This window comes from Halyomorpha halys, unplaced genomic scaffold, assembly GCF_000696795.3.
Source record: "Halyomorpha halys isolate HHAL.00 unplaced genomic scaffold, Hhal_1.1 Scaffold850.1, whole genome shotgun sequence".
In the NCBI taxonomy this organism is placed as follows: domain Eukaryota; kingdom Metazoa; phylum Arthropoda; class Insecta; order Hemiptera; family Pentatomidae; genus Halyomorpha; species Halyomorpha halys.
The window spans coordinates 65533-79126 of NW_027116409.1; the positions used below are offsets into that span (position 1 = coordinate 65533).

General features: G+C 31.6%; 1 protein-coding gene across 2 annotated transcripts in view; it reads left to right on the plus strand.

The window, feature by feature from the left end:
- LOC106686614 (inactive tyrosine-protein kinase 7) overlaps positions 1-13170 on the plus strand; it is a gene marked incomplete in the record, with an annotated part of 20667 nt that extends 7497 nt beyond the window's left edge. Inside the window, 6 exon segments of one of the 2 annotated variants that reach the window (XM_067053197.1) lie at positions 4337-4464; positions 5359-5544; positions 5676-5858; positions 7883-8103; positions 9352-9612; positions 11504-13170. In XM_067053197.1, the coding sequence (XP_066909298.1) occupies positions 4337-4464; positions 5359-5544; positions 5676-5858; positions 7883-8103; positions 9352-9612; positions 11504-11815 (1291 nt within the window). 2 annotated transcript variants of the gene reach the window in all.
- Positions 13171-13594: the final 424 nt, after the last annotated feature.

The following is a 13594-nucleotide window of genomic DNA, read 5'->3' on the forward strand; positions in this document are numbered from 1 at the left end:
ATATTAAAATGATACATAAAATAAAACATATTAAAACCATTTATACATCAAAATATACTATTTACTACAAAAGGAGCATATTACAATATATATATATATATTACTACAAGTTAAGTATCGTCAAGTGTAAACAGTCAAAAAAGAGAGAAAAAGGTGTAATAAGACTCGCACAGATTCCAGTAACAGAATGAATTTATTGGTCCCCCTCCTCCTCTACATGTATCATATCGAAATAACAAAGGCTGTAACTCCCCCCTACCAGTTTATGATATAATATGATAATAATAAAAAACAATTAAAAAGAAACAATCAAGTATATACAATAAAAAAAATAAAACAAAGAATTAACAATCTTAATAAACTCTATTACATACTAAAAGTAAAATAAAACAAAAATAAAACCATCACTTTATACATTAAAAAAAAAATGAAACATAACTTTTTCAGTATAACTCCATAATAGAAGATAAATAAAAAAAAATTAAATCATAAATTAAATTAAATAAGAAAACATAGTGCAACAGATAAGTTAAAAAGAAGACACTCCAAATTACTCTTGCACTGGCGTTTTGGTTTGTGGGACTGTAATTTGTTCAATATAAACTCTCCTGAGCTGATAGGGTTCTCTTATACTGTCTATAGTTACAACATTATATTCTCTTATTACGATCACCCTGAATGGGCCCTATCATTGTACCTCCTTACTCCTGTCAGACCCCAACTTTCTATATACAATTGTCCCAATTTTTATCGCTCACTTTTTTTTTTTTTTTTTTTTTTTTCTGGCACAAAAGCACTTTGGCCAATAAGGTCTATAACAATACGGCAATGTTGTCAGCATCACAATATCATGGTGAGCTTGTTAGAGCTAAAGGTTTAAAGATTCTATGAATCTAAGTAAACTTGAGGGACTGACCAGCTCATACTGCTTGGGATCAACCACATGATCCACTCTAAACAGCGTGAACCTCAAACCCACAAATTTGTCACACCAACATACTATGTAGTATGCTATCTCATTCTCAGCATTGCAGAATCTGCACAAGGATGACTTTGTAAGCTTGAGGTTAAACATATGTTTATATAATCTACAGTGACTTGTATAGATCCCTGTAATTATCTCTGAAAGAGAACTCCAGTCCAGCCAAAGCAGTTAATCGCTCCGGCCCCTGTAGGATTCATCTAGGAACAGCTTAGATTGTCCCTATGTTTTACTAAGTGATACTTGGCTCTTAATCTGTAAGCTGCCTTTATGATGCTTTTGGGATAGCTCAGGCTTATGCCAACAATAGGCTCAGGAGTAATAGGATTGGAACCATTCCATGCTAATCTGTCAGCTTTGTCGTTGCCAGTGATATTGCAGTGACCTGACACCCGTTCAATGCTGACTTTATTAACACATGAGAGTTTGTTGAATGCTGCATAGCAGTCTTCAACAACACTGGATCGAGTAACGGTGTTACTAAGTGTCCCTATTGCTGCCTGGCTATCTGTGAAGATTGTAATTCTTCTACCAGAGAGCCCTTCCTCTATAGAGTACTGGCACAATGATTTATTGCAAGTATTTCTGATTGAAATACTGAGGTGTACCTCTCTAGGGAATAGATATATCTTCTAATGGCTTGTCACCTCGCCACATGCCAGCTCCTGAGGCTTGAGCCATCCATGTAGCAGCCATTGTTAGGTGTATGTGTTTTTGTTCTATCAATTTTGACACTTAGTTTAGTGCCTTTATATTTGTGGATTTGTGAGTCCGAGTGCATGGAAAGCACCCTATTCTCATCTATCCACTGAGCTATCTTCCCATATCCTGCCAGCTTCAGGGCATTGGATCTAGCATCCTGTTTAACAAGGCTATGCATAGTGTTTAAACCTTTTGCTTCAATCTCCAGGTGCAGTGGAGTCAAGCTGAGTATGACATCCATTGCCGCTTTAGGAGTGGTGCTGATAGCTCTGGTAATCATCAGGCATGCAAGCCTCTATACCCTGTCAAGTATATTCCTATACAATCCTACTTTGGCTCTGTGCCACCATACCAGGGCTGCATATAAGGTCATTGGTCTAACAGCTGTAATATACAGCCCATATACTATTCTAGGTTTAAGCCTCCAATTCTTGCCTACTGTGCATCTGCAAGCCCATTGGGATTTAAGAGCTTTCCTAGCTTTCTCCTGCACGTGCTTGAGCCATCGTAACTTGTAGTCCAGAATAACCCCTAGGTGTTTGCTCTTTAACTTGGTTTATCTGGATTCCGTTCAATATAGGTGATCTAATTGTCACCTTTCTCTTTTTAGTGTAGATATAGACCCCAACTCTAAGTAGGCTGATGTTCAGATGGTTATTCTTACACCAGCCCACCAGAATGTTTGCAGCAGACTGCTCTAGATCTGAAAGTACCTGAGAGTACTTTCCTTCAATCAAAATTGCAATATCATCTGCATAACCCTGTGTATAATAACCAGCAGTGTTAAGGGTTGTCAGCAAAGAATCAACAACCAAGCACCACAGGAAGGGAGGGAGCACACCAACCTGCGGGCAGCTCCTTTGGGTCTAATCCATAGTTCAGAGTGCCCTAGCTCTGATTTAAGAATCCTTTGTTCCAGCATGGAAGTTATTTATCCAGATACAATAGGATCTATATTTCTATTCCTTAGAGCATCATTAATGACGCTATAGGGAGTTTTATCAAATGCACCTTTGATGTCAGCGAAAATGCCAATCTCTTTTTTATCACGTGATCTTCCAATCTTAGAGACCAAGTTGTGTAGGGCTACCTCGCAAGATTTCCCTGCTTGGTAGGCAAATTGTTTTGAATGTATAGCATTTGCTAACAATTCTTATCTACAATCTTTTCCAATGTCTTCATTAGAAAGGATGTGAGACATATTGGTCGAAATGATTTAGAATCTGCATAAGATCACTTTCCCATTTAGGGTATATTGCACACCCTGGATGATCTATATCTATTTGGGATGTATCCAAGTTCTATGCTGCCTCTGAGGAGTTCAAGTATATGCGCTCTAATCACCAGTAGGCCTTTCTGTAGCAAGGTAGGAATGATGCCATCAGTACCAGGTGATTTGAATGGTGACAGCAAGTTAATTGCCCATTCAATTTTATCAGTAGTAATGATACTATTGACTTTCTCCCACTTATCTCTGCTAACACTATAGTTATCTATTGTGGAAAAAATGTCATCTTTATACAGCAACTCACAATTATGGAAGTAGGATCTAGCTAGCTCACAAAGGGTTTCTCTTTTATTGGAGGTCGTTGCATCACCCTTTTTAAGTGTACCCAATGGGTTGCTTAGAAAGAATTTTATTTAAGCGGCATGTAGTAGGAATATTATCAACCTGGCAGATTCCTAAAACCTCCGATATATTCTTCCTCATCCCCCACTAAAAGTATCTTATCTTTAACACCTGCATAGTCTCAGGGATTCCGTGGTGATTTGTCTTACCCAATAATACACTAGGATGACTTCTCGTTGTTGTTTGTCTTCCAAAAGGGTTTCCACCATCAGATTGCAACAGACATCGAACATCCTGTCCATTCCTATCTGTTCATCACGCCATAGCCGCTTGATCTCCCAGACTGTTTCATTTCCAACACAAAGTTGATGCAATTCTCCCAGCTTCGAAGCATTATTCAACATTCTACAGTTCTGGTCGTTCTTCATGCCTGGCTGCGACTAGATTGTCGTTATTTTATGCCTCCCATACTCACTAAATTTAACTTTGATCAATCCAGAGGTTTTGATCTTCCAAATAATTAGTCTCTTTTTTGTCATTAACTCTTGACTCTGTTTCCTCTATGTCTATCAGTCTGAATTTGAATTCAGCTGGTAGGTAATTATTTTCTCTTTCACTGTAGCCTCGAGTCAGCTCTATGGGTTCGGGAGTCCTCCATGGTGGACATCTAGCCTCATGACGTGTGTACCCTGAATTGGGTAAAAATCTGCTTGTCAAGCATAATTCTCACCAAAACATTGCAGAGCTGTTGGTCTAGTAATAGTAATTCCCTACTATTACCCTTCATGGGTTGTAGTGGTACAGATCTAATATATATACTGTTTGTTCTTGTTTAAAGGTTTAAAACTTTCTAAATTTAGTATTATTCTTTACCTACATAAATATTTTATTATTACTTTTTTTTTTTTAATACCATTATGATCTTTAAGTCAAAGGTCATAAATTATTTATTTATAGTTCATGGACCAGTCCACTTATATTTTGGAATGTAAACTATTGATATATTCAATTTTAATAGTTATTTTCATTTTATTTCTATACATACAAATTAAGGAAATTAATAAAAAGTATTACTCTTTTAGTTTTACTGTCCTGGAAAATGGTTCCCTCCTAATCACAGATGTTTTGATCTCTGATGAAGGAAAGTATGGCTGTACTGCTGGAAACAGTGGAGGATTAAAGAGATATGAAGTTTCTCTCATTGTTCGAGGTAATAAAAGGGTCTATTATTATACTAATAACAAACAAAATTAACACATTGTCACTTAAGCTTCAATACATTGTAATCCAAAAATGCAACAATGCAATTTTTAAACTATTTAAGTTGTTAAAAATTAGTGCAACATTTTAGAGATATCTCATCACCTCCATTGTATTAGAATAACTATATACTTTTTTCTGACTTCAAGAATTTTTTTCAAGTTGTCTCTAGAATGGTATGCTGTTTTTTATTTTTTTTTTAAAATGGTATAAAGATTTTCTTTCTGACTTACAAGGTATAATAGCATAAGCAATGATGAGTTTTTTCATCAAGTCTATTGAAGCAGAGACTCCTTTTCCATGGTTTGACTGTAACTCGGATACTCTCAAATTTTGTAACAGGAAACCTTGGTTAAAAGTTTTTACCAATGGAAGTAATGAAACAAACACGCATAAAAGTTAATCTTCATAATTACAAATTTGATTTAGGTGTATTAAAAAAAAAAAAAGTAGCTCCTGGCTTATGAGACATTAAAAAATTAATAATTATAATTCTTATCTCAAGATTAGTATAGAATCAGTTTTGAGTTTTTCACTGTTATAAAGGTAGCCCTTATTCTTATGTTAGGTTTGGAAAGTTACTCAAGTTGAACTCAACTTACTTTATAATACCTAAAGCTCTGTAATGTACATTTTTCATTTTAATTGATTTTTAACAGTTTCGTTCGATTATTAATGTAATCTGCCAAACATATACACTGTGTTTAAAAATTTTAGTATTAATTATAAAAAAAATTAATTTGAAATAATTATTGTTTGAAAAATTTATGATAGGGCTTCAATATAAACTTATGAGCATGTTTATATTATCTATTAACTTTTTATATTTGGTATTAATTTTTAGGTTCTGAAGGGTACCGAGTTACTGATGGTAGTGATAGTGACAGTGGCACAGTCTTGAGCAAAACAGTGGCAGTAACTTTAGGTGCTGCTGGGGCCTACATGATACTTGTGATTGGCCTCATGGCATATTGTAGATGTCGCAGCCGTCGGAACAAACAAGCTTCTCTTGATCATCCAGATGCTGTCTGTTAGTGTTTACTGATATGATTTTGTGTTTTTATCATTTTCTGAAACATTATATTTTCTAAATATAATTACAGTAATTTGCATTTCAATAAGTAATATTGATTTATACATTTTAATGATAAAATTTTAAAGGTGATGTTCTTATAGTCCCTGGTGATGGTGGTGAAGGAGGAAACGAGAGGAAAGGAAGAAATGGTGATTTAGTTGTTCAGAGCGATGGTGATGTTCCAAACCACTCTCATGCTTCAAATCATTCAAGCAAGTATGGCAACCTGCCAGTGACTCGAGATCAGCTGTCTAACATGATGGTTTTAGGTAATTATAAAGAAAGAGTAATTTTTGGAGATAATAAAAATAAAATAACAAACAATTCCAGTTTATAATTTGACAATAGATCCCTTATAATTTTAATGAAGGATGTATCACTTTAAAAAAAATAAATAAAAATTCTATAATATATCATAGTTTAATCGTGAACCTATACACTTCAGTGCCATAATATCCAGAATTTGCTTTTACCTTGGTGATGATTCTTACCAGAAGAAATACAAATATTGCATGATTGACATGAATGATAACCATTATTACAATATTCCATGTTAACGTGTACTTTAAATATTTACATTAATGAGTAGTAAATATTAGTTTTTTTTTTATTCTTGACATGTCTCATATAAATTGTAATTCAAACTTTTCACTTTTATTTAAGTACTATAAAATGAAAACAATTGAATTACAATTTTTAAAAATTTACCTGTTACTGAATGGCGACATGTTGTAATTATCGAAACCAAATTGAGTTATTATATTAGTTTATTATCTTTCTGTTATTTTGTTTTGCATATTTTTGTTAAAAACCACTTACCGGAATTACCACTGTATATCATTGATTTTACAATTATTCCAATAACAACTCTTACAATTTTGATAAAATTTGTTATATCACTGTACAAATAAATGGTCATTAATACCAGCTTACCTTAATTGAAATAGAACAACAAGGCTTAAATGCTGAATTTTCAATACGGTTTCCTCTATTTTTTCATTTTTTTATTTTATACCAGATCGGCCTGGTGGGCTCGGGAACTAACATGGTTGATATAACCGTTACATTATATATATATTTTTTTTAACAGTTGATTATGGAGGGTATAGTTTCATACAAAAGACATCCCTAATTATATTCAATGTTATAATTAAAAGATAAAATAAATTGATAAGAATAACGCTTCTTAATAAAAGAAAAAAGTAAAAATAATGATATTTGTAGACTTGACAAAACAAACAATTGCCCTCTAATGGAACAAGTTAATTTGAAAAAGGGACAAGAGAAGAAAAAATAAATAAATAATAATAATAAGTAAAATAGTGGTAGTGTGAATAATGAATTAATAAATATAGAATTTATAACATAATGTCCTGCAGCAGCCTGGGCTTCAGTTTTTGGGTTGAGGTTGGGTTTCCCAGGTTGTAGGTCGCTGCTCCTCTAACTGTCGGCAACTGGGAGTGGAACTTCATGAACTGTTTTTTTATGTAATCCTCTATTGACTCCATTTGTAATTCCCGATGCAATTGGCTATTTCTTATGAATCAAGGAACATTAACTGCAATTCTAAGGACTTTGTTTTAAAAAGATTGTCATTTTTTCTTTTTCGTAAGGGATGCCGTTCCCCAGACTTCACAGCCGTACATCAGCAGTGACATTAGAATTGTTTTAATTATAAGAATAGTTGTTTCTGGAAATTTGGAATTTCCGTTCCGGATAGGAAATAGCATTGCTAACCTGGTTTCCTCTTTAGTACCTTTAATTTGGTTTGTTTGAAGATAACCATCTCTCATTGCTTTTAGTAATAAAGTGGAAAAATATAATCTATCAAACGATTTGATAATTAACTAAAGCAGAAATATTTTCTCTGGTTAAAAGCCAATTTCTGGAAATAAGAGAAGCAATACAGATGTACAATGTATTGAGGGAAAGCTAAAAATTAAAAGAAAAAATATATGTAACTTACATAGTAGAAAGTAATGAAGAGTGACCAAAAATGCATAAATAAATTAAATTTATTAATAAATGTTTTCTCAGTTGTGGTATAATTTTTTAATTGTTAATCATGTAGACTTTGAACCTCCTGGTTTAGTCTATTATTATTATTAAGTAGTACTTGTACTAGGGGAATAAAGTAAACTAAAAGTTTTTTAACTGTTTACAGTTACTCTAAATAATGAATTACAATTATTTGGCCTTTTTTACTTTAACAATTTTGTCTTACTTAGTTTAACAATTAATTAATTTACTTATTTTATTAAACTTTATTTTTAATCAAACTGATAAATTCTAGGTCGGGGTCAATTTGGTGAAGTTTGCCTGGCTCAGGTTACTCAAACTGAGTCAGTTGTTATGGTGAAGGCTTTGCAAGAGACCAGAGATGAAGCAGTGTTAATAGAATTTAAAAGAGAATTAGATCTATTTGGAAGAGTGGACCATCCAAACGTTGCTAAACTCGTCGGCCTTTGTCAAGAACAACATCCTCATTACATGATTCTTCAGTACACAGATTGGGTTAGTAATTACTTATATATACTTTTGCCTAGCATTGTGATATTTGAAATTTTGAATCAGAAATCAGTATGTATTTGTGGACATACTATATTTATATTTATTAATTATATTTTGGGATATAGATGTATAAAAATAAAAAAAATTAAAGGGTATTTATTCTAATATTTTGAATTAATTAATTATTATGAGAGATAGTTGACCGTGGATGACGTACGAGGAGAAGATGGTTGGGGGTGCGGTCAAAATGAAACACAAATAAGTTTGTGTAACCTATTTAGCAGTTTCTAGCCTTCTTCAGGGCTAAGAACAGAACAAGATAACAACTACAATAAGTATAGAAAATAAAAAAATAACAGCTCCTCGTTCGTTCTAATATTTTGGTGCAGATTGGATACTAACTCGTGTGTATATGTTTTAACTCAAAATTCCAAAAGTGGCCAGTGATGGTCTCTATCACAACACCTGAGGAATAGTCACTATCTATATCTACTCCCTAATAGCGAGAAGAGTGATCCCTTCTTTCTGTATGTAATATCATATATGACTCACAAAAGATCCAATTGGGTCGAAGTGAGGAAGGGATTTCCGACCCTCAGTGCAATAATAATAATATCATATATGATAGGTTCAAAATTTCAGTTGGAGAACAATCATTTTGAGTTTCTAGGAAGGATGGTGGATGAAAATGATTTCTCAAGTGATTATAATCACTCCTATAGTTTTTCAAAGTAATTCAAAATATTTTCATTATTTAAAAAAAAATTAAAAAATACTTCTTCACTCAATATAGCATTGGTTCTGCCTACATCCAAGGTTCAGCAGAGAATTTTACAAATTGAGATGGTGGGTAATTTTAAATCTAAATATCTCATGATGATTCTGGATATTAATCCTTTTGGAACTGAGGGTTTCTAGGCCAGGAGAGGTTCCAAGGCCTACTTAGAAATCCCTGTTATAAAATAATCTTTCCCTCTCCCTTTTATCTCTTCAAGCACTCCAATGTACACTTGGAGCAATAAACCTTTCAGATTCCTACTTGTGTCATTCTGCCCCAGTCCTATCATATTTCACATAGCCAACATTAAATCAAGATTTTTGTTACTAGTACAATGTATAAAATGTTTGATATAAAATTAAATTAATAAAATTTTAAATATATTAGTGTTATTATAATTATGTTTTAACATCTCTTTTCCAATATTTAGAAGAGATAATTACATATTTTCATATTTTTTGAAAATTATTTAGGGTGACCTCAAGCAAATGCTGTTGGCTTCTAAGGCAGATCGGAAAGATAAACCTAAGCCACCAGAATTGACATCACGTGTTTTATTGGGCCTGGTACAGCAAATTTGCCTTGGAATGGAATCTCTTTCTAATCACAGATTGGTTCACAAAGATTTAGCTGCGAGAAATTGTTTGGTTGGGTCTGATTTGACAGTTAAAGTATCGCTTTCTGCCCTTTCAAAGGATGTGTATCGCAAGGAATACTTTCTTCATCGAAATCAAGTAAGTATTTTAAAAACAATTTAATTTCTTAGAATTCTTATCATTTTAAAAATTATTCTTTATTTGACTTGTCTATTAATCCCTTCCATGAAATTGGTTGCCTATCTTATGGTAGTTATTTCAATAAAATATATTCACTTTGACAATAATAAAATATTTTTATTTTCTACAAAGCTATAATTTAACTATTCAAAAAATTGTTTAGCAACCTTCTAAGATTGGCTAGTTTGCTTGATGATGATCGTACTGTGACCATCAGGATTTAATTTGTTATTTTCATGCTAAGAAAAATTACAATTATTTCAGAATGTTTAGTTTATAGTAGCTGACTAGAAACCTATGTTTAATACTTTCAGTAGAGAATCCCGTTGTTGAATTATCTATAAATTTAAAAATTTGTTCTCATATACTCTATAATGAATATTTTTGTCAGTACAAAATTCCATGAAGTTTTTCATTAATTACTACTTAACCTGGTGGCACACGCATATCTAGAGTTACACGAGCACACGCATATGCCTCTCAGATACTAATAATGCAAAATGTGGTTTTATATCTATTTATCCTTTCAATTGTAATAAAAGTGTATTAAATTAAGTGTTTAATCGATACAGTAGTTGATTTTGCATCCCTCTCATGGCTGAATTTTTCTTTTATTGTGTCAATATATTCATTAGTATGTTTTACAATTAAATTAAGAATTTGTTTATTGAAAAAGTATTCCCAACATTCTATTGGCATTTTTTGCTAATCCTATAATACCGGGTAAATGGATTAGTAAATTATGGGACCTAGTTTGGGAGATGGTTTTCTGTTCCATCGTGTTCCGTCTTTTCGTAAGAAAAATATTTGTTATCAGATTTCTTTGATTTCTGCCATACTATGATACTTATTAGTCTACTTACCAATAAAAAAGGCATCATCAGAACCATTTTCATCATTAGAATCTTGAATATCATCCTCATCAGACTCATCATTGACTTTATTTCAATATTATCAACACTGTCGGTGTCAGAATCATCCGAAAATTCAATAGCATGAGTATTATCATAGTTACTACAAACAATATTACACACAGTCTCCAAGTCTTCCGGATTATTTGAATTGAAAACAGATTTTTTTGCCATTTCGGGTTTCAAAAATACTAACGGCACTATATGCACAGTATATGTGCTGAGTGCTTGTCTAAAACTGCTCTAGGAGAAGATCTGGGAAAGGGAATGTGATGCAAGTTGGAGTATAGGTTCTCAAAATCTTTAATGAAAGGTACCGAGATGGAGAAGCAACAGGATTAGTTTGTCAGAGCGTTAGTGGTTCTGAGAAAGTTCAATGTGCATGAGAGATATAGTGCATGTGCCGCCATGTTAAGAATCTTAATTTGAAAAAAATAATTAATAAAATATTCTATATTTGGAAGTGATACTGAAATTACTTAAATATCTTTATTTGTTCTGTACTTCCATTTTTAAAATTATCTATAATTAATTTATAAAAATTAAAGTAAATAGCTTTTAGCATTAATGTCAGTGTATAACACTACTCTGTTTCGATATTGGCACAACTCAAAAAAAGTAAGTTTTTCTATTGTTTTTATTAGATATAGCCCATAGATTGTGCCATAGACTCAGGGTATTTTGTGATAAGTTGGGTACCTTTGGAGCAGTCTGTAGTGGAGCTCCAGTATAAAAAGTAACCCCAATCTGTGGTGATATCCTTGGAGTATGCACAATAAATCATTTTTTTTTTTTTTTAATTATGCCACTATTAAAGCAAAGTAGCATAAGGTTTCTTTTTTTTTTTTGGTTCCACTAATTTATTACCAGCTTAAGTTCTCAATTGATTTATTTGTGACAAAGTAGAGTTTATTAATCATGAGATTTTTTTTTTTTAGTTACTACCAGTGAGGTGGCTACCCTATGAAGTCGTTTCGGAAGATGATTATTCAACAAAATCAGATGTGTACTCTTTTGGAGTAACTGCATGGGAAATTTTCTCCCTTGGGAATTTGCCTCATGGTGGTAGATCTGACCAGGAAGTTCTTTCAAGCTTGGAATCAGGAGACAATGGACTTCCTTTGCCAGCATCATCACCAGAGGCATTGCAATCTCTAATAGATAAATGTAGAGCTAAGTGTCCAAATGATCGTCCAGTATTTTCTATGATTGCCCTTCAACTGGCTGATATAATTAATCAAATTGACTGAAACTAATCTATGTTCCTTTTCTATAATTGGATGTGTCCTTATATGTATTTATATTAATCATGCCATTTTGAGTATTTTTTACTATTTCATAATAAATTTTCTTGGGATTACTTAAATCAAATTTCATGAACAAGGTTTGTTTTTAATTTTTAATATGAAAAGTTTTTAATATTCATTTTTTGTCCTTAAATGTTTGTTTTGAATGTATGGGCTTCCAAAAATGGTTTTCGATAATTTTTCTATTGATATTAACATTTATTTTGTTGGTTCCATTTAACTTAATAACTAAGTAAGAAGAATCAGCCCAACATGAAAGAAAAATTTAATATTTCGTTTTATAATTTTTTTGATAAATCTAAACCAAAACAGAATTTATATAATTAAGAAACTCATCCTACCAATATTAATAATTATCTATTTTCAAATGAATTTTAATTAATTAATTTTACAAAGTATTGATGTTTAACATTTTATATGGATTAATATAATTAAGTAACTCTTCAATATAATTTAAAAAGACATTGTATGTTTATTTAATGAACTATTATCATATTGGCTCCAAGCAAAAAGTCTATTAATTCATTTGTATTTTAGACATGACCATTAAAAAATATTGGATACAATTCTGTTTTGATGTTTAATGTTTAAGCAATATAAAAGAGGATTGAGCATGCTGAGACGTAGAAGTCTTCCTTTGTTTTGAGCTGATAACTGTTTACTAACCCATTTATGGGTATGGTTCATAAAGAATTTTTTAAAATATTTAAATAACTAAGAAAAATTACAGTGGAAGACCTGAGATTAACGTTTGTATTTAAATAACTTTCTTGATTGTGATGTAATAGTTGTAAGATGTCAAAAATGCTTTATTGTTGCATGGTTATTAAATAAAAGTGAATGTGATTAAAAAATTTGTCAAAGGTGTTGAAAATTATGTTAATACTTGAGGATATTCTCCAACACAAAATTCTAAGTCAGAGGCACATGCTTTTATGTAGATACTGTGTCTACCCTCGAATAATCTTTGAAATAATAACTTTGAATATTGAATTTTTAAAATCAATGTATAAATGTAGTGATTTTTTTTTTTAAATGTTTGTCTATATATAAATGTTTTTATGTATGAAATGTTTTATATTAATTTCTAGTCAACTTGTTTATATGTATTTTATACAAAATAGAGTAAATTAAAAAAAAAAAAATGTTCCGATTCACTTTGTGAACTTAACATTTTTATGTACATGTTATTTTGCATTGTTTAATACTTATTTTCGACTTATTACTATTAATTATAGTGATGTTCGTTTTATAATATTTAGTGTTCAAAATCTATAAAGCCTAAGAGCACTGTAAATATATTTTATCATGTGTACATATCATTTAGTATAATATAATAATTTTGTATGTCTTTTATACATTCAAATTAAATTGTGTTAATGTGTTTTTATTACAAATATCTTTTTATTCATCAAAGAATACCTGCACATCCCCATTTTGATAAATTTCCAGCTTATTGTAAAACCACCATAATCTGAATCTATTGGAATATTTGAACAATTCATCGAAAGTGGAATCTCAGTTATCTATCCGACTTGGGGCCAAGATATCACAAGTTAAGCGGGTGAGTTGGTTCATCTAGGATTTATAAAATAAAATTCATTTGCTTCTAGTGCTTTTTCTTAATCATTAACCAAGCTGATTCTCACTCCAAGAGATTCAGCAATTTCGCTGTTACTTCAACCTTTACCAAGCTTTTATAATGATTCTAATTTATTTTAC